Here is a 20,393-nt window from a genome sequence, read left to right on the forward strand (position 1 = left end):
TATCTCTATCTTTCTGTAATGTAGAGTAGTAACATAAGCAACCAAAAACGCGAAGATGATCATATGAAGGAACGTTTTGTGTCAAAAGTTCAAATGGAGATTTGTTATCTAAAAGAGGAGAAGGAGTTCTATTTATTAGGTATATAGCAGTTTGAATACAGTCACCCCAGTAGATTAAAGGAACTCTAGACTGAAATAAAAGAGCTCTAGCAACATTTAGAATATGTTGATGTTTCCTTTCCACCACAGAGTTTTGTTGTGGTGTATAAGGGCATGAAAAATAATGTTTAATGCCATGTTCTTTTAACAGAGAGGTAAATGCTAATTCAGAAGCATTATCTGAACGAATTGCTTTGACCTTGCATTTATACTGAGTTTGAATGTATTTTAAGAAGTCAGGAAACACAGTAGCAACACAACTTTTATTTTTGAGTAGATAAATCCAAGTTACTCTAGTGCAATCATCAACTAGTGTAAAGAAATATCTATAACCATCATGTGTTGCTGTGTGAAAAGGACCCCATACATCAATATGAATCAAATCAAATGGAAGTTTGGAAAGATGAGGGTTTGAAGGAAAAGACATGCGTTTTTGTTTAGCTAAGGGACAAATTTTACAATGGCTATCATTTTTACAAGAAGACAAATGAAGAGTCTTGGAAAGAGCTTGTATTTTGCTGAAAGACGGATGACCCAAACGCTGATGCCAAACTTCAGAAGAAATACTCAAAACCGAAAGAGCTGTAATAGGCGTTGAAGAAGAAACATTTCGAGAAGGATGAGAAGCGTCCAGGACATAAAGATTGCGTTGGAGGTTACCCTTCCCAATCATGAAGTCCTGAATAAGCTCCTGGTTTTAAAAAGGATTTTCAGGAAAAATGTAACATGAGTCAGAAGAAAATAGAACCGCCATATTGCTATTTCGAGTTAAAGCACTGATACTTAAAAGATGAAACTTGAATGTTGGAATGTATAAAACATCAAAAAGAGTGAGCTTGGAAGAAACAATGATAGTGCCAGAGACAGTGACAGGAATCCTAGAATCCTTTATCTTGAATTTCTGTAATCTGTTTTGTTGATCTTCTTCTGTAGAATCCTTTATCTTGAATTTTTGTAGTTTGCCTTGTGGTTAAGGCTGGTTGGTATAGGTATCTGGTTTGATTTGTTTGCCATGATAAAGGATTACCTTTTCAATCCTTGGTTTGCGAGGGATTGCATCCTTTAAGATTCTAAATGGATTTCATTTTGTCTGTTAATTTAAAGGTTCGAGCAAAACACAAGGAAGTTTGTCTCCATAGAGACAGTCTGCTAGGGGACACGATTCTTGAATGCTACAACTGTGGGTGTCGGAATGTCTTTCTTCTTGGTTTCATCTCGGCTACTACAGACAGTGACTGTTGTTGTCCTTCTCTGTAGAGATCCTTGTTTATACGTAAATGCCCTGAATGATTTGAACTTGGATCTAAGTCAGTGGTGGCGTCCCTTGATTGACGATAGGTGTTGTCTCCCTTGGCTTGTTAAGGTTACGTTTCTATCCTTCCTCTTTATTTATTTTTTCTTAATTAGACGTTGCATTATTAATTATTAATTCTTTTTTTTTTTTTTGCAGGTACCATCAAGGCAGGAACAGCCGAGGGCGCGCCAAATTAGTGAACAGCAAATAAACAAAATAGAGGAATTATGGAAGACAAATCCGAATGCTATCCTTTTGAAGACTTTGAAAAACCTAGTGTAGAAGATGAACCTCAGCCTGTTCAACTTAAGTATGAAGATGCATATGAGGTATATCTATTCTCAGCCTTTTCTGAAACAAAAATAAGCAACTCTTTGTGCAACAGAAACAGTTAATACGTTACGCCAGTTAATTGAACGAGGTCAGTTTTAGTATTATGCTTAACCTTTTTGGGTGGTTTCTTTCTGCAGTATCAAAACGTGTTTGCACCTCTTATTAAGATCGAAGCAGATTATGACAAGGTCTGTGTGTTGTATTTATAGGTTATTTTTCATGTAGTTTCTATACTTGTTCTGTTGGGACTTATCATCTGGATTCTGCTGTAGATGATGAAAGAGTCTCAAAGCAAGGAAAACCTCACAGTTCGATGGGATATTGGTCTTAACAAGAAGAGCGTTGCATATTTTCTCTTCCCAAAGGTGTTTGAAACTTATTGGTCGCTAATTAGACTTGACTGAAATATTGTCTGATTTAAACTTTTGGCGCAGAAGGAAAATAAGTTGCGATTGGTACTGGGTGATGAACTACGTCTGCGCTACTCGGGAGATGCTGCTCATCCAGCTTGGAACTCAGTTGGACGTGTGGTATCCCTCCTTCCTGGTCTTGATGTTATTACATACGTTTGATTCTGTTAGCAGGATGGATCCTGTAAGTGAGAGCGGTTAGGTTCTTACCAATATTTTTTCAATTTATTCATATCAAGCTAACTGCACAAGAGGAGGTTTCTCTTGAACTCCGAGATAATCAGGTGAGTTTAATTCAATTGTTAGCCTTGCTTATGACATTGAATCATGGAGGTATGTTCAACCTTAGTTACTCGTGTATAGGTCGTTCCAGTTGACGGGAACCATGGATTCTGTGTTGATTTTGTTTGGAAAAGTGCAACCTTTGATCGAATGCAGGGAGCAATGAAGAACTTTGCTGTAGATGAAACAAGTGTGAGTGGGTAAGTCAGTCAACAGAAAGCCTAGTTCCTTCCTGGTGTCTGTCTCTATGTTACTGCACGCTGATTAACCTCTGAATTACTACGTTTTCTGTTCTTTGAAGTTATATTTACCATCAGCTATTGGGACATGAACTTGAGGCCCAGATGGTCCGGAACACACTACCTCGGCGTTTTGGGGTACCTGGTCTGCCAGACTTGAATGCATCTCAGGTAATTAATGGCTTTCCGCTTATCAGTTTCAAGAAAAATGTTTTGTCTTAACTGCTTTTTGGAACTATCAGCATCGTTTTGATCCCATTTGCCTTGTTAACAGAATGACTAGTTATTTTTGTATCTGTATAACGATATCTAACAGGTTATGTCGTATCCTTGATCAGATTAATGCAGTGAAGAGTGTCCTTCAGAAGCCCATAAGCTTGATCCTAGGTCCAGCTGGTACAGGCAAAACTGTGACTTCTGCTGCAATTGTGTGTCACATGGCAAAGCAGGGCGAGGGGCAGGTAAAGCTGATTATTGATCTTTCAGGATGCTTTTTGTGAGTTAACAATCAGAGATTTAAAAGTACTGCCTGGCAGGTTCTCGTTTGTGCCCCAAGTAATGTTGCTGTCGACCAACTAGCTGAAAAAATTAGTGCTACTGGTTTAAAGGTGAATATTTGGACTCCCAATAGTTCCTTTTTATATATATTTTCATAAGCCGCTGGACACTCACTCTTATTCATCATTCATTTTTGATAGTTTATTTGAAGAGCTGAAAATATTCATGTTAAATTACTTTTTAACCTTGTTTACTCTGATGCCAGGTTGTTCGCCTCTGTTCAAAGTCACGGGAAGCAGTAAGTTCTCCTGTTGACCATTTGACCCTTCACTACCACTCTACCAGGTTAGTTCACAGGGTGGCATGCTTAAGTCTGATTCGTGATGTCCCTTTGTTCTTTTTTCTCTTTGAAAATAATTCATATTACTGGTTGCTTGCAGGTACGGCATTTTGACACTTCTGAGAAGAGCGAACTGCATAATCTACAGAAGTTGAAAGATGAACAAGGAGGTCCCACATTTTCAGCTTATTATCTGTCGTTGACATTTTTCAATCTTCATTTACCTTTCTATTGCCAGTTTTTTTCTTTGTAATTGATTTGTTGTTCTGAAATGAACATAACTTTTACCGTTTTTATTGTCACTAGGTGAGCTGTCAAGCAGTGATGAAAAGAAATGCGAAAGTATAAAAAGAGCAACTGAACGCGAGATAACCCAGAGCGCTGATGTCATTTGCTGCACTTGTATTGGTGCTGCGAATCCTCGGTTGTCAAATTATAGATTTAGACAGGTTAAGATTAATTAATTATTTAACTTTAAACATCTCTAGTTCTGTGAAATCTAATATGCCTGCTCTCTCTGATAGGTACTTATTGATGAGTCTACTCATGCAACAGAACCTGAGAGCCTATTGTCCTCGGTGTAAAGCGGCTATTAGGGTTCTCAACGAGCTGGTTTGTTACGGTTAATTATTTATTGATTACTTACAGGAAGTTTTTTGCACTAGGTTGTTCTTGTTGGTGATCATTGTCAGCTTGGGCCCGTCATAATGTGCAAGAAAGCAGTTTGTGCTGGTTTGGCACAGTCTCTCTTCGAACGCCTTGTGTGCTTATTGGTATTAAACCAATTAGATTGCAGGTACTATTTTAATCTTTTAGCAGATTTTACCACTTATACTGGAATTTTATTTGTTCATATTTGATTTTCTATAAGAACTTCATGAGACTCACGAAGATAAGATATGAGATTTTTTTTTTTTTTTTTTGGTAAAATGTTAAATATTATACCAATTTTCAATTTTTTGACAGCTATTACAAGAGAAGACTGCTAGGGAAATAAAATAAAAACAACACAACACGAGAATTGACTACAGAGTCAGACAGCAAGCAAGGACCGGGCTGAACAACAACGCAGCGAAAGCCGTAAAACAGAGTGATAACGAGATCAGGTTTGTTACCATTAGGACCTTGCAATCAGTGTTGTCATATTCTTGATTTCAGGTTCAATATCGTATGCATCCAGCTTTGTCCGAGTTTCCATCTAATAGCCTCTACGAAGGAACACTATGTAATGGAGTCACAATTATTGAAAGGCAAGGGATTGAATTTCCGTGGCCTGTGCCTAATCGACCGATGTTTTTCTATGTCCAGGTATCAAACTTCGCATTGGAGTAGTTTATAACGTTTAAAAACATGGTCTAATAAAGCCACAGCCTACACCATCCAAAACCCAATTAAAGCAAACGTGATCTCTTTATCTTGTCTTTCAATATGCAGCTGGGGCAAGAGGAGATCAGTGCTAGTGGAACATCATATCTAAATAGAACTGAGGCTGCTAATGTGGAGAAACTTGTGACCGCTTTCTTAAAGAGTGGAGTTGTCCCCAGTGAGGTGAGTGTGTACTAGGGTTGATTACTGGGTCTAGTAAATTATTTTTGGGATCAGTTGACGTTATGAGTTATGCGCAATGTTACCAGATTGGAGTGATAACTCATACGAGGGACATAGAGGATGCATTGTTAATTACATGGCAAGAAATGGGTCTCTCCGACAACAACTTTACAAGGAAATTGAGGTATTGTCAAAGTTGGATTCGAAAAGGTTTATTTGGTTCTGTCATTTACTTAACAAGCTCTCGAATTTACAGGTTGCCAGTGTTGATGCTTTCCAGGGAAGAGAAAAAGATTACATCAGATTTTCCTGCGTGAGAAGTAACGAGCATCAGGTTTGTGAGTGCTCTTGTACATTGCTTCTGAGAAATATTATTGGATTTGACTGGTAACTGCTGATTTTATGGTTTTCAGGGCATTGATCCACGGAGGCTTAATGTTGCACTTACACGTGCTCGTTATGGGATTGTTATTCTTGGAAACCCAAAGGTTCTTAGTAAATAGCCGCTCTGGAACAGCTTACTGGCATATTACATGGTACACGTTTTTTATTAAAAAAGAAGAAAAATAAATTGAGTTCTTTTACGAAATTTTTATTTGTCACTTTCTGCTGCGACTCAGTTGTTGCAATCGTTCTTTCTGAGGCTTTGGGATGTTATCCTTTTTGATTCCAGAATGTATTGAGTAATATGAATGATTGTATGATACAAGCTTGAACTTTTTGTTTGTTTCCCTTATATCAACAGGAATATGGGTGCTTGGTTGAAGGACCTCTTAATAATTTAAAGCAGAGCATGGTACAATATTAGTCGCCAAGAAAGGTTTGGTTTCTCTTCTGCCTGCTTTCGTGATTAGACATGTCATACTTTGGATATAGGACTATTTTGGAAACTTCAAACCTCTCCTACATTAAGGGGTTGGGACAGATCAATAAAACTATGTGCTGCAAAGTTAGTTAATACCTTTTGAAAGCTTTTTTCGATGGGTTATAATTGTTACCATGTATTATTTAATGGTATATATGTCTCGCAGGGAGGATATGCTGTTGATTATGCCACACAAGGAGCCCGTGGAGCGTTTCCTGGAAACTTTATGGACAAGAATTCTCAAGGCGGTTATTCTCGTTTCAGTGGGAGTAATGATTTCATGTTTCAGGTGTGTTTCACCTGGCCATACCTTTTAACACTTTTTTTTACTTGCACCTTCTTCTGAGCCTTCTATTGCTTATGCAGGAATATATGTGAGCACAATGTCTTTTCATCCAAGCTGGTTTTACCGACGAATCCCAGGATGATGGATAATAAAATTATTTTGGTGTGAACAATCCTAATTTTCAGTCTCAGGTTTGTCCTTTTGATGTGAACAAATCCTAATTAATCCGTGTTCGTTCGGTTGCATTAATGTTCACAATCAGCAAAAGAAAGGTTTTCTTAAGATGGTGAAGTTGGTGGGTTCTTCTAGAGAAAATACAACCTGTAAATTTTAACGCAAACTCAGACAAACAATTGAGGCCTTACTAGTTAGTGTTCTCCCTCTTTATCTATGCACACATGTTTCTGGTCAAAATATGCTAATGACTCTTGTCGCTCAGGGTCTCCCAAACTCACTCTACTCGCAGTCTTTGATTTGTCACACTACACACAGTCACTATAACTTTCAGGCTCACAGCAATCTCAACCTCCTAAAGCTCACAAAACCTACGACTTCCTTACAATGGCTAAAGATGACAAAAGGCAAAAGTCGAATGCAAATAGGCAATGGGTTTTTAAACCCCTTTTGCAAATTCAGCAGCTGGGTATCGTGCTATCATGGCTCCTAAAGACTGGTGGCTTTCGGGTGCATGCAAGGTACGTGCCTGTCCTCCTCTTATTGCAGTCAGATATCTGAAGCTACCGATAGTTAAAAACTGGTGGTTGTGTCTGGTGACATTGCTATGATTACTACATGCTCTTTGTTTAAATTGTTTTTAAAATATATATTTTCGCGTAGTGCTTGTCTGAATCAGTGATTCGCTACACGTTTTGATCCAGACCTGTTCCTTGTGACATTGTACATGTGTCAACACGTCATGAGGCCTTGTTTTAAGAAGTACTTTGTCGGGACCTATTGGTCCCAGAAGCCTAAATATTTGAAAAGGACCGACTCGAAACGCTCCATTTGTTTCGGTTTGACCTGAAAAAGACAAGAAACGCTCTCATGTGTTGTTGGCTATATATCATCATCATTAGGTTTAAGTTTTAGCGTTAAATCGAATAAATTTTTGGAAGGGACTCTCTCTCACGGGCTGGAATTTAGAAAAATAAACGTATGGAAATGCAAGATGCCGTGAGCTCTTTTATACCTGCTCTCACCAGTCACTAGATTCAGAATCCAGTTGGGCCTTCTAAATCAATCTTTTATTAATTTTTTTCCCAACTATCTCTCATATCCGTTGATATTGGCTTTTGTCACGCTCACCTCAACTAGAACATGCCAAAATTATCTGAGCTGCGACACATTTTATATTATTTTTTCTGACTATATAGGAGTCTTACGTCAGAATATTGACAAGAGCTGATCGATTAAGCTCGCCTCTATTGTTTAAACTGAAACATCAATCTTTAATTTGTTTTCTTTTTGTGTATTATCTTGACCGTCCCTAATATTTTATTAGTCATGGACAAAAGAAAAGTGGTGCATCAAAAAGAAGAAGAAATTTTTTGCGTTAACGGTAGTGCATCAATCAGGCAAACTCATGATGGCAGTCTCGTAATTAATGGAAAAGATGTTGATCAGTGTCGTAGTCTCCGTCATTAAAATAATCTTTTTACTGAAAGTTGTGATTTATATGGACATAAGGGTTGTTCTTTTGGTGAACACGGGTAGTTGCGGCAGCGACTGAAAATTTAAGCTATCACCACTGCAAAACACAGCAACAATGAAACACCGCCAGCCTGCTTTTCTTGACGCTGCGGCTGATCGCGAGGAGTAAATGGAACGCTGAATATTTCAGCATCAGCTGCCATTAAATTTGTTTTCCGTCTGACTATAATTTCAGTCGCTGCAGCAACTAGAAGAACAGCCCTATAAATAAATCAACGATCCAAAACAGATTTGATTTACCTTAAGTTATCGAAAAATGAATAAAGCAACGAGAAGAAAAAAAGGTAAATATTTATTTATTTTTAAGATGCGGACTTACAGCTGTAGATTAGACTGTATAATGTATATGCGTAAACTTCAACTCCATGACAGTCTCTCTCTCTCTCTCCCCCTCGCAGACGCTGAAAGAAAAGAAAAGAAAAGAAAAGTAAAGCCCAGTAAACACAGAAAGAGACTATCTCTTGACTCTCTCGGGAAAGATCCAAACCTTCTTCAAATCAAACTCCATATTCTCTTCCTTCTTCAAAATCAGGTTTCATCAACTCTCTTCTCTCTAATTACGTGATAAATAACGTATCGCGGAGCTTCTCTTGCGCCCCTCATGCGATTGTTACTCCTTGTTTGTTTGCGGAGATAGCTGCGAATTAAGATTACTACGAACCTTAACGGAATCGAAACGATGCCGTTTACTGTATCCTCGGTTTCTCTGGGCTAGTGGGTGCGACTGATACTCGATTCCCTTGTGGTGATGCTCGAACTCGTGTTCTCGTGCGTCCTTTTGGTGCTAACGCCATGCCTTAGCTTATCACACTCCCCCGTGACACTACCTCGCAGTTTCACCTCAGTGACGTGTCAAGACCTAAAAGGCGTTGGATCGTTGAACACCACTTGCACACTGAACTCAAATCACCGTTTCGATTCCGATACGTACGTATACGGAACGGGGAATCTAATCATACTACCACACGTCTTAGTTGATTGCCCCATCCAAGGATGTACGATCGCTTTCAACGTCTCCGGAACCATCCACGTCACCCAATCGGCGAGAATCCTCGCCGGATCTGTGATTCTCTCCGCTGTCAATTTAACCATGGAGAGCAATTCCTCTATCCACACGACGGCGTTGTCTGGACCCCCGCCTTCTCAGACTAGCGGGACACCTGTCGGTGGAGATGGTGCGGGTGGAGGACACGGTGGGAGAGGTGCTTCGTGTGTGAAGAGTAATGTGTCGAGTTTTTGGGGTGGTGATGTTTATTCCTGGTCGAGTTTGGATGATCCGTGGAGCTATGGGAGCGAAGGAGGGGCTAAGTTGAACGCAGGAGGTAAAGGTGGAGGTCGTGTTAGGATAGTATTGAAGGATACGATGCTGTTGAATGGTTCCGTTTCTGCTGAGGGCGGTGATGGTGGAGAGGAAGGGGGTGGAGGATCTGGAGGAAGTATCTGTATTCGTGTGGTTAAGCTGTGAGTTCATTTGAGTCTTATCTCAATCATGAAGTTTATCTTACCTTGACTCTAACAATTGTTTTGGTATACTTTGCTATTGGATGGTAACATTTGGATTTGTAGGAGAGGTTACGGTAAAATATCTGCATCGGGTGGGAGGGGATGGGGTGGAGGTGGTGGAGGAAGGATCTCCCTTGACTGTTACAGCATTCAAGAAGATGTCAGAGTTCTTGTGCATGGTTTGTATTTCTCTTTTGCTACCTTTTAGCGCTCATGCAAATGACATAGGTTTTTCACATGCTGTATCTGTCATCCGCGCAAATAGTTATATCCTCTTCTTTTTCCTGTTGATATAGGCTGTGTGTTGAATATTTGACTAGTTTTTGCGTACTGAATTATTTCGTTCTGTTTACTGGAGGTGGTACAAGTCTCGGATGCCCCAAAAATGCTGGAGCAGCTGGAACGTACTTTAATGCAGAATTGTCGAGTTTAAGGGTTGGGAATGATAACATGACTACAGAGACTGAAACTCCTTTGCTCGATTTCCCTACGAGGCCTCCGTGGTCAAACATCTATGTAGATAATCATGCTAAAGTTTTGGTTCCGTTGCTTTGGACCAGGATGCAGGTCAGTTAATTTCTTGAATGTCTTATTTTCTCCGATAATGTCTTGAATCATCTTTTCTGCCTTGAACTTTTGTGATCCGCTTACACTTTTTTAATCCAATGTATTTGTTATGATCCTAAATGTTCTTTTCTGGTTATGAAGATCAGAGGTCAAATCAGTCTTTATCGGGGAAGCAGCATTGTCTTTGGGTTATCAAATTTTCCAGATTCAGAATTTGAGCTTGTTGCAGAAGAGCTTTTAATGAGTAACTCCGTAATAAAGGCAGGTTATTGTTCCTGACCATTCTCAGTAACAATCTTATGTCGCTTTTACCGTCTTTCTTTTCAATATGCATTGTTAAAGTTGTTTTGTCCTTAAATGAAGGTTTACGGTGCATTACGACTTGTTACGAAGATACTGCTCATGTTGAATTCTGTAATTAAAATCGATGGCGAAGGAAACCCTGCAGTGCCTTCCTCTGTACTCGAAGTTCGCAACCTTGCAGTTCTAACGGTATACTTGTAAATCTTATCTTTTCCCTTTTTCTTCCGTTGATTTGATTAGAGGCCAGGTTTGATTTCTTCTTGTTGTAGGAAAATTCCATCATTACTTCTAATGCGAACTTGGGTGTATATGGTCAAGGAATGTTGATGCTCACCGGTCCTGGAGATGCAATTAAAGGGCAGAGACTTTCCTTATCTCAGTTTTACAACGTAACTGTAAGACTTTGTTGTTTTAACATGATTATGCTTCTGTTGATTTTTTTATATCTATCATGTTCTTGTATGCTATTATGAGATCATTTTCTGTCTCTCTGTTACAAACATTCACTTAGACAGTATCGGTGGAGTATGCAAAGCGCTTTTTTTTAATAGTTCCTTAAATTTTACAGGTTGGACCAGGTTCTATACTTCAGGCACCACTTGACGACGACGAAAGCAAAAACGCGTGAGTACTACTTCCTATACGTTTACATTATTTTTGGGAATGTAGTTAGTGCTGGACTTAGTAACTGAAACGCTTGTGCTAGAAAATCCCTTTCTTTTTTTACAGGGTTACTCATTCCCTTTGCGAGAGCAAGACATGCCCAGTAGACTTGATAAGTCCGCCAGATGATTGCCATGTTAATTATACACTATCATTTTCCCTTCAGGTAAGTTTAGTAAAGAAGTATCTTGATGATCCAAAATTATCTGTTAGGCAGACCTTTTACTACGTACTAGGTAGTTGCACAAGTAAATAATCTAGTATTAATGAATTATCTGGCTGATTGAAACTTTTTGCTAAGATAAGCCAAACAATTGTGACTTCCATTATCCTGTAACGCCTCTAGTTGTGGCATCGTTAGTCCTTTCTGTGTTTCTACCCTAGAGGAAAATCAGACTTGACTGCTTAAGTAGCTTTTCTTCTATTTGTAGCTTCCAACCAAATTTTGATCATCCTTCAGCCTTTTAATTGTGTAGATATGTCGAGTTGAGGACATTCTTGTGAGTGGTATTGTTAAAGGAAGCATAATTCAAATCCATAGAGCAAGAACGGTAGTAGTTACTAATGAAGGCCTGATCAGTGCATCTGAATTTGGTACGTAAACCATCGAAACTCAATCTTCTATCCTTCTCAGCAAATTCCTATAGCTGTTTGCCCTTTCCCCACAGCAGGATTCTCACCATGTCTAAAAATTTTAAATACGTTTCTTTGTATTCAAGAAGATTAATTTGGTTTCTGATTCTATGCATAAAAATTGCTATGACAGGTTGCAGTGGTGGCCTGGGGAAAGGACTTTATTCAAATGGGGCTGGTAGTGGTGCCGGGCATGGAGGGCGAGGGGGATCGGGCATTTTCAATGGGAGAGTGTGCAATGGAGGTCATACCTACGGCGATCCTGATTTTCCCTGTGAGTTAGGGAGCGGAGCTGAGAGTCCAGATAAATCATATGGGAATGTGATTGGTGGAGGGATGATTGGTCAGTACTATTTCTCTATTAAACTAAGAAAGCTGCCAGACAATAGCACACTGTGAACTATCTGTTTACTCATCCGACACTGTCATGTCACATATACAAATTTGTTTTCCACCTTTTCAGTAATTGGCTCCATCCACTTTCCTCTTTTGACGCTTAATCTACGTGGATCATTAAGCTCTGATGGCCAGAGCCTTGGAAAGCCAATAACGAACGGTAACAGATCTTTGGTCGGTGGAGTTGGTGGAGGATCTGGTGGCACGATTCTTCTTTTCCTTCAGATGCTTGAACTCTCAAAGAACTCATCTCTATCAGTAAGAGGGGGCAGAGGTGGCCCTCTCGGGGGAGGTGGGGGTGGAGGTGGAAGACTTCATTTTCACTGGGACATGTTACACACTGGTGATGAGTATTTTCCTGTTGCAACTGTCAAGGGGTTCATTAGTAATAGGTATGCACCATTATCATGATAAGTGAAGCAATTTCCCTTGCATGCTTGCTACTTTGTGGGTCTTTTGTAGTTACTAGGGTAAGGCATGCATATATAAGTTGATAACTAGTCCTATAGCTCGCCATGGTTTTAGAGGATAATGGCTAGTGTTTGATGCTTGAAACTCTGCCTGCACTATTTTCTTTATGCCGAATTTGGAACGTATATTGGAACTCTGAATCTTACAGACCTTTCAATATGCAAAACTATCTTCATGAAATTTAAACACTGGCCTTGAATTGCTTGCTCTGTGATGTCTTCAGAGGAGGCGCAGGGGACAATGTAGGCCGTTTTGGGGAAGAGGGAACAATGACTGGAAAAAAGTGTCCGAAGGGACTCTATGGTACATTTTGCTTGGTAAGTCTTATGGTTTATTATGTTGTAGTTGGTTCCGCCCTGGTCAAGTCTTTTTTTAATTCTTCTTATCCTTATTTTCAGCTACAAGTCGGTGTAATAAATTAGAATTTAGACAGGCCTAATAGTGTTCCTTGACCATCATGGCAAATCTCTGCTTTTTTGCTTGTGCTTGATACTTCTAAATTTTATGGCTTTGTGTGTTGTTTCAGGAATGCCCCATTGGGACTTTCAAGAATGTTGAAGGTTCTGACAAACGTCTTTGTACACCCTGCCCACCTGAGCATCTTCCAAGCCGTGCAAAATTTGTATACGTACGAGGTATATTATCTTATAGTGCTCTTATATCTTCCATTCCCTGATTAGTCTTCTGATAGTAGAAGCTGTGAATCTGCAGGAGGAGTTAGCGAACCTTTTTGTCCCTACAAATGTGTGTCTGACAAGTACAGATTACCAAACTGCTATACACCTCTGGAAGATCTCGTCTATACATTTGGAGGGCCATTTCCATGTGCTCTTCTTCTGTGTTGTGTGGTGGTAGTCTTGGGTCTGTTGCTAAGCACGTTAAGTATCAGATTGCTAAGATCAAGTTTCTATAGTACCAGTTCCATCGAACACCAGAGTACTCATTGTTTACCCCATCTCCTGTCACTCTCTGAGGTATGGTGCTGCGAGTATTGTCTTGTCCCCAAATATTCTGTTGTTGTTATAAGACAACGAAGTCAACCAAACTCTCTGGCCTGTGTCTTATCATTATAGGTCCGAGGCGCAAAATCTGACGTTACACAAACCCACGCTTACCGTATGTACTTCATGGGTCCAAACACTTTCAGGGAGCCTTGGCATCTGCCCTGTTCTCGTCCCCATGCAATCATCGAGATGGTGTAAGGATATAACGTGACATGTTCAAATTCTGTTGCGATTGGATGCCATTGAGTGTGTGAATGACATGGTTGTGCTAAAAACTCTTGGCTAAGTGACAGTCTCTTTTGTGCTACTTATTTATAACAACTACGTGTTTTCTCTTTCTCTTTACCTTTTCCGAAGTAATGACTGTGTATATCATTAATCCATATTCTGTTTTCTTAAGTCCTACTCTTTGCTGACCAATGTGACTTTGACGTTTGGCTCATTTCATTACAAGGCATGTCTTCCACTCATTGTTCTGTACACTTCTTGTTCGCAGGTACGAGGATGCTTTTAACAGATTTATCGATGAGGTCAACTCTACTGCGGCGTATGATTGGTGGGAAGGGTCTGTGCACAGCATTTTATCAGTTCTGGCAAATCCTTGCGCCTGGTCTTGGAAACAATGGCGTCGCAGGAGAAAAATTCATCGCCTTCAAGAATACGTAAAAACTCAATATGACCACTCTTGCCTCCGCTCATGCAGGTCTAGAGCTCTATACAAAGGCATGAAGGTTCGGATTCCTTATTATCTAATATACTTGTTCCTTCACAATCAGCTACCTTTTTTACTTTGCATTTTTACTGTATGTATCCAACGTTAACACAGGTTGGAGCCACTCCGGATCTGATGGTTGCATACGTAGATTTTTTTCTCGGCGGTGACGAGAAGCGTGTAGATATGGTCTCTATTATACAGAAAAGGTTCCCAATGTGCATACTTTTTGGTGGAGATGGAAGTTATATGTCACCCTATAGTCTTCATAGTGACGGACTGTTAACAAATCTTCTTGGCCAGGTTAGCTTACTTCTCTCTCTATATTATTTCTTTCAAAATCTATCCTCTGAGAATCTCCTAAGAGTTCCAAATCACTATTTCAGCACATCCCACCAAGTGTTTGGCACCGCTTTGTTGTCGGTTTAAACGCACAGCTTAGGACTGTGAGGCATGGATCAATTCGTTCAGCGTTACTTCCTGTCATTAGGTGGGTAAACAGCCATGGGAATCCTCAACTCGAATTCCACGGAGTAAGAATTGAGCTTGGATGGTTTCAAGCTACAGCTTCTGGATATTACCAACTTGGTATCTTGGTTTTTGTTGGTGATTTTCCTCTGAACACTGTGAACCAGTCGATTTCATTCAGCAGAAGTGACGACGGCGAGTCCCCTCGGTGAGCCACGATAGATTGTGCCTCTCTTTGACTTCATCTACTTATTGTCACTTCCTCAACCTGCGTAATCGTAACTCCATTTTCCAGGAACAGCTCTGCATGTCCCAGCAATTCTCTTATCGAGTTGCAACAAAACTTGATCCAACCAGGGCATGGGTTATCTCGGAAGAGAATCAATGGAGGAATAAACGGAGGCCTCATCAACGAGATCTCAATACAATCTCTGGAGTACAGGAAGGACTTGCTTTACCCGTTTTCTCTCTTGTTAAACAATACACGACCCGTTGGTCGTCAGGTTACATATATTCTCCACTCCTGAATCATTATTTTCCTGATTTTGCCTTTTGTTTTGTACTAATATAAGCAGAATCTTTTCATGATATGCAGAATACTCTTCTACGTTTGATCTCCATCCTTCTTCTTGCGGATCTTTCAGTTACAATCCTTGCATTGCTTCAGTTCTATTGGCTTGCTCTTGCAGCCTTTCTCGCTATCCTCCTGATACTCCCTCTCGCTCTGCTTTGCCCATTCCCCGCTGGCCTTAACGCTTTATTAAGTAAAGAAATTAGAAGAGCTTCACTTACTCGTGTCTACGCCCTTTGGAACGCTACATCTCTAACCAACGTCGTAAGTTGACACACATATTTAGCAACAACGTGACCTCGTTCTCGCTCTGTTGTCTCTTATTCCCAAGTATTTTTGCAGATTGTGGCTTTCGTTTGTGGTGTCATTCATTCCGTATTTTTCTATGACAATCCAAGTGATAAGACAAACATCTGGAACGCCATAAGGTAATAAAAATAGTGTTTCTGTTTTGTTCTTTTGTCTTCTTTAATCATCCAACAGAATGAACATTTTGATCATAATCGGTCTTAATCTTAAGCTTTTGTTTATGGAACACCAAATCTCTTTATTATATTGAGTACAAAATTTGGTTTATGTATTTGGCAGAGATGATGATAAGTGGTGGGTATTACCAACAATGCTCTTGTTACTCAAGTGGATACAAGCTCGGTTCCTTGACTGGCACGTCGCGAATCTAGAAGTATCAGACTTTTCTCTTCTTTGTCCCGATCCAGATACGTTCTGGGCATATGAATCTGGAGCTTGACGATCCAAAATGAGTATAAAGGAAGACGATGAAAAGATGGTATCTTATTTTCCATGTAAATCTGCTAAAAAGTACAAGTAGGTAGTTCTCACTTCTCAGTGTTATCTGGAGAAGGGTTTTGCCAGACGAAACGCTAGTTTTATAAACTAGAGAGTTTAGATGGAGATCAAATTCTAAACCCTAACCGAAAGTTAAATTTATTATTTGTTTGGTACGTGAAAAGTTCAGTGTATATTATACGTTCAAATGTAAGTTGGTTAAAGTTTAGGTATAAAGGCAGAACCATTTAAAACATTCAACCAAATCCGAATTCTACACCTGATCTAAGTTTCAGGAATCAAGATTGAGAGTTGTAGTTTGATACTTGTTCTTTTGCTGTCAACAATATAAAATATAAACGATCTAAAAAGATTCAGATAACCAAATCAACATCTGATATATGTATAACTAGTTTTGTCTCGTCTTATGGGCGGAATATACTTTACTTGCGATCTAGATTATTATTTTTGTATGATTTTATGGTTTATGTTTTAGGATTGCATTTGTAAGTGATAGATATGATAATGATTTTTGTCTGTTAGAAATTTTTACGTGAGGAGGGATTAAATATGATAAGATATATTTTGCTTGTTTACAATAGTTGTTTAAGAGTTGTGGCATTGATATGTTGTGAGGGCTTCAAATGGTTTTTATGTTGTTTTCTTTTACAAAAATTTGATCTCATATTCGGTGCATTGTGGTTTGTAATATTTCGGGTTCGGAATGATTGGGTTGTGGATAACTATTTTGTGTATGTTATAAGAATAATTAGTCTTTATGTTGAAATCTTAATCTTTCGACACGCTAATGGAGTGGAAGTGGTGATTATTTGAAGCTGCATTTTTTATTAAACTTAGAATGTTATATTGAATGCGAAGAAGGTAGTAAAGCAAGTTAATCAAAATAAGAAAACATTGACACTCAAAATTATAAAGATCATTTTAGTTCTATAACATTTCTTTTCAATATAGAGACGCCACGTAAGGAACATTTAATCTATCTCCAGCATTTGTCAGCTCGAGACATGTCGGTTTACCGTTCATGACAATACATAAATTTCATGGATTCTTCATATTCTCATGTTCATAGCAAAATTATGGCATAGATATAGTTATCTTTACCACAATTGTTGTTTGCATATGTGAAGATGTATTAGTCCTTATTGCGGTTTGTTTCAATGTCAAATTTGTTTGTTTGTTTTCCTAATATTAATTCTTGTATAGAATAAGTAAAGATTTTCTTATTTAATCTCTCATACACTGACTTTTACAGTCATCGATCTGAAATGAATTGAACGGTTTTAGGATATTTTAAATTCTCTATGTTACAATTAAAAAAAAGTAAAGAAAAACGCATTGGTTAAAATTTAATCGCATGTTTAAAGAGAATCCTGGACAGTGGTCCGTCTTGGAACTTCTACGTGTTCAGCGCCAAAGTAAATTATTAAGTTCTTTGTGAACTTTTATATACTATCATCTCTGTATACTTTATAACATAAAACTTCTACAATTACCTCTTTAAATATTTAGCATGCACATTTGGCTACTTTACTATGAAGATTCCATTTCTGACCTAAGTTTTTGTTTAAAAATAATAATAATACAGTTATATCATCACAAGTACATCATTCACAATTTACATTCGCATCCAGAATGCTCTTGCTAACGTGACGCCTTCATTTTATAATTAATATTTGATTATATTATAAAATTACTTACAAAATATGAAAATTATTTAATTTCTACAAATTGTTTTTAATTTAACTTAATAGTACAAATATTATGATATTTAGTTAACATATATTATACTTCCTTTTGTATCGAAAATCCACATTATAGAAAAAAAATGGTTTTAAAAATATTTTTTTTTTACATTTTCAATTCATTACTTAATGGTTAATTGTAAATTTCAAAAAATATAAATGTTTTTTATTAAAATTTTATTGGTTAAAAATTACGAAGAATAGTTAGTTTAGAAATTAATCTATTGATAATCAAAATTTCGTATGTTTTCTTAATAGTGGTAAAAGTTCTGAACCATATATATTTTTGAAATGGAAAGAGTATTAGATTAGATGGTTAACTAACATAGGTTATTAAATCTTTAAATATATTGGAATTTATGTTTGTTATCAATTTTTTTTTTGCTCGTGACTCGTCACCAACATATTTTTCGTTTTTGATGTTCAATAATATGTGAAAGTAGGTGTTTTTTTCTTCACATATTTCAACCGCGCAAATGTGGATCTGTTTCATTTTTGTTATATTTTTTTTCTCTATTGTATAGTTGCTTGTATAAGGGTTATGTTCACCTTACCAAATTATATTATTTCTAGATCTGGTGTATTTGATAAACAGCAACAAAACCATAAGTTCTCATAACAGCCTCTGTACCCAGTAAAACCTTTAAAACACATCCAAAGCCAGGTAAATAACCGAAACAGGAAGCATAATTTTACAGTAAAGCTTAGAAGAGTTGGATCAAGACATAAATTAAAGAGTTAACAAAAGTCCAAAACCATCAAAATCCAAAACGTCTACGAAATCAGCGGAAGAACAAATAACAGGCTAAAGTCATTGAGTATCACTGTAAATTTTGGAGGCAAAAACCTACACAGTGCAGGTTTGACGCCTTTTTGTTTTTCAATCTTCATCTGATCCCATCTTTTTTACTCTCTTTGATCCTTTCTTCTTATCTTCCTCTTCCTCACTATATTTGCTTTCATAATTCTCTTCATTCTCATTTTCTTCTTCCTCCTCCATGCCTTCTTCTGTAACCTCACCCTCCAAATCACTGGTTCTTTTCAAAACCTCAACTTTAAGTAATGTCTTTTGATCACAACTGATCCAAGCATCTCTTACGCCAAACTCATAAGCAAGTCAAATTATTAGTATCTTCTGCAAGTTTTTAGCGTTTCCCCATTTCCAATCTTGATCGGCTTTTAACCTTCTCTAACTTCATTGTTCTTTGCCTCGACGCTTGCTCCTAAACTTTTCAATGATTGAAAATAAGGCTAACTTTCTCTATAATTGACGCTTTACATTTCCAGTGGTTTTTTTGCAGTGGATAATAAGTTGGGAAAAAGGTAATTTCGAGGCCAAAGTGGTTTATTCTGCCTTGCATGTTTGAAGTTGTTCACCCTCTTTTAATTCAATTCCTTCCCAAGACTCTGTTAATTTCTCAAAACCTTGTAAGTGATAACATCGGATTTTCATAAAATGGTCAGAGAAGAAGGCTTAAAACAAAACCTCAAAAAACAATTTGTTCAAAGAATTAACGTTAGTTTCCTTTTGAAGAACTTCTATCAGATTTCATAAAGTAGTCAGAGTAGTATGAAAGCAAAACCTTGAAACTCGATCTACCCAGACTTTAGGTACTGCCGCTTCCAGTCAACTGATTCTTAAACGGTATTAGGGATTGAAACTGGGACCCTCAAAATCATTGTACGGAGCCTTCTTAGATCTGCAGCAAGAAAATTGTCATTGTATATCAAATCAATAAAAAATTGCAGATGAGAGATGAGGATGAAAGAGTTACTCATGTTTTGATGAAGCCACGAAGACCTGGTTTAAAGCTTGAGTTGATTGCATCTCAAAATATCATGAACGCATGGAAGCTTGATCGCCCTTATGTTCACATACTTATACCTAACACACACCGTCTCGCAGAACTCATCGTGAGCGACTGGATCAATGAGATTTAACATGAAAGCCTTAAATCGGACCGTTTCAGATAATATGAAGAAACTCAGGCGTCGAGGCCGTCGAATGAAGGGGAGAGAATGTGTTTTGTCTTCCTGAGACACGTGTCACTTTTTAGAGCATGACTTTCTGACCTGTCTGCTGAGGTGGCGCGTTCTGGAGTGAATAAACTCTATTTTATATAAATAGATAGATAGATAGATAGATAGATATATCTCCTAGACTATATTTGCGAAGTGATTTATATGTCGTCACTACAATCATTCTCGCTGAAAAAATGATGACATGACACTTAAAATAGATGACATGGTTTTAAAAAATAGTGACATGACATCATATTAATTGTGAGATGTAAAATTTCCTTATAAAAATTTAAATTTTTTGCAGAGATTTTAAATATGGTAATAAAAATAACTCATATATCATCATTAATGTCAATTTTCCATATAAATATTTATTTATGGTAAACTATTAAATATATTAATAATTCATATATCACAATTAAAATAATAATATATATGTATATATGTATCTCACATTAATAAAAATAAACTAAATAAAGTAACACTAATCCAAAAAAAAATTGACAGTTAAATATTTAAACATTATTTAAATTTATCCGTTCATCTTCATCATTTAAATTAACAAAA

General features: G+C 37.8%; 1 protein-coding gene, 1 long non-coding RNA gene and 1 pseudogene across 4 annotated transcripts; 2 read left to right on the forward strand and 1 right to left on the reverse strand.

Annotated features, from left to right (window-relative positions):
* The first annotated feature begins 1,351 nt into the window (after nt 1-1,351).
* On the forward strand, nt 1,352-6,346 carry LOC106314522 (annotated as a pseudogene).
* A 1,982-nt stretch (nt 6,347-8,328) lies between these two features.
* On the forward strand, nt 8,329-16,297 carry LOC106318613. 3 transcript variants are annotated; one of them, XM_013756662.1, is made up of 23 exons: nt 8,329-8,496; nt 8,596-9,425; nt 9,531-9,646; nt 9,826-10,034; nt 10,176-10,295; nt 10,398-10,526; nt 10,607-10,732; nt 10,906-10,961; nt 11,067-11,166; nt 11,477-11,594; nt 11,767-11,976; nt 12,097-12,421; nt 12,724-12,817; nt 13,027-13,135; nt 13,212-13,474; nt 13,574-13,698; nt 14,001-14,235; nt 14,331-14,519; nt 14,603-14,892; nt 14,980-15,187; nt 15,280-15,519; nt 15,598-15,683; nt 15,844-16,297. In XM_013756662.1, exons 2-23 carry the CDS (start codon nt 8,713-8,715, stop codon nt 16,001-16,003), a joined length of 4,221 nt encoding a protein of 1,406 aa, XP_013612116.1. In that variant the 5' UTR covers nt 8,329-8,496; nt 8,596-8,712; the 3' UTR covers nt 16,004-16,297. The 3 variants fall into 3 exon arrangements, with proteins under 3 accessions (XP_013612116.1, XP_013612115.1, XP_013612117.1); XM_013756661.1 differs by having other exon boundaries at nt 8,345-9,425; XM_013756663.1 differs by having other exon boundaries at nt 8,345-9,425; nt 14,986-15,187.
* A 2,888-nt stretch (nt 16,298-19,185) lies between these two features.
* LOC106317220 lies at nt 19,186-19,673 on the reverse strand. Its single transcript, XR_001265075.1, has 2 exons — nt 19,580-19,673; nt 19,186-19,504 (listed from the first exon to the last, which is right to left on the reverse strand). It is a non-coding gene; the product is annotated as an uncharacterized LOC106317220 (long non-coding RNA).
* Between the last annotated feature and the right edge of the window lie 720 nt (nt 19,674-20,393).

This window comes from Brassica oleracea, chromosome C9 (assembly GCF_000695525.1).
Source record: "Brassica oleracea var. oleracea cultivar TO1000 chromosome C9, BOL, whole genome shotgun sequence".
Classification (NCBI taxonomy): domain Eukaryota; kingdom Viridiplantae; phylum Streptophyta; class Magnoliopsida; order Brassicales; family Brassicaceae; genus Brassica; species Brassica oleracea.

Coding starts and splice junctions, on each gene's coding strand:
- LOC106318613 (XM_013756662.1), top strand. CDS start 8,713: ATGCTCGAACTCGTGTTCTCGTGCGTCCTTTTGGTGCTAACGCCATGC. Junction 10,527..10,606: donor GCAACCTTGCAGTTCTAACG/GTATACTTGTAA, acceptor TTCTTGTTGTAG/GAAAATTCCATCATTACTTC. Junction 13,699..14,000: donor CATGCAATCATCGAGATGGT/GTAAGGATATAA, acceptor TCTTGTTCGCAG/GTACGAGGATGCTTTTAACA.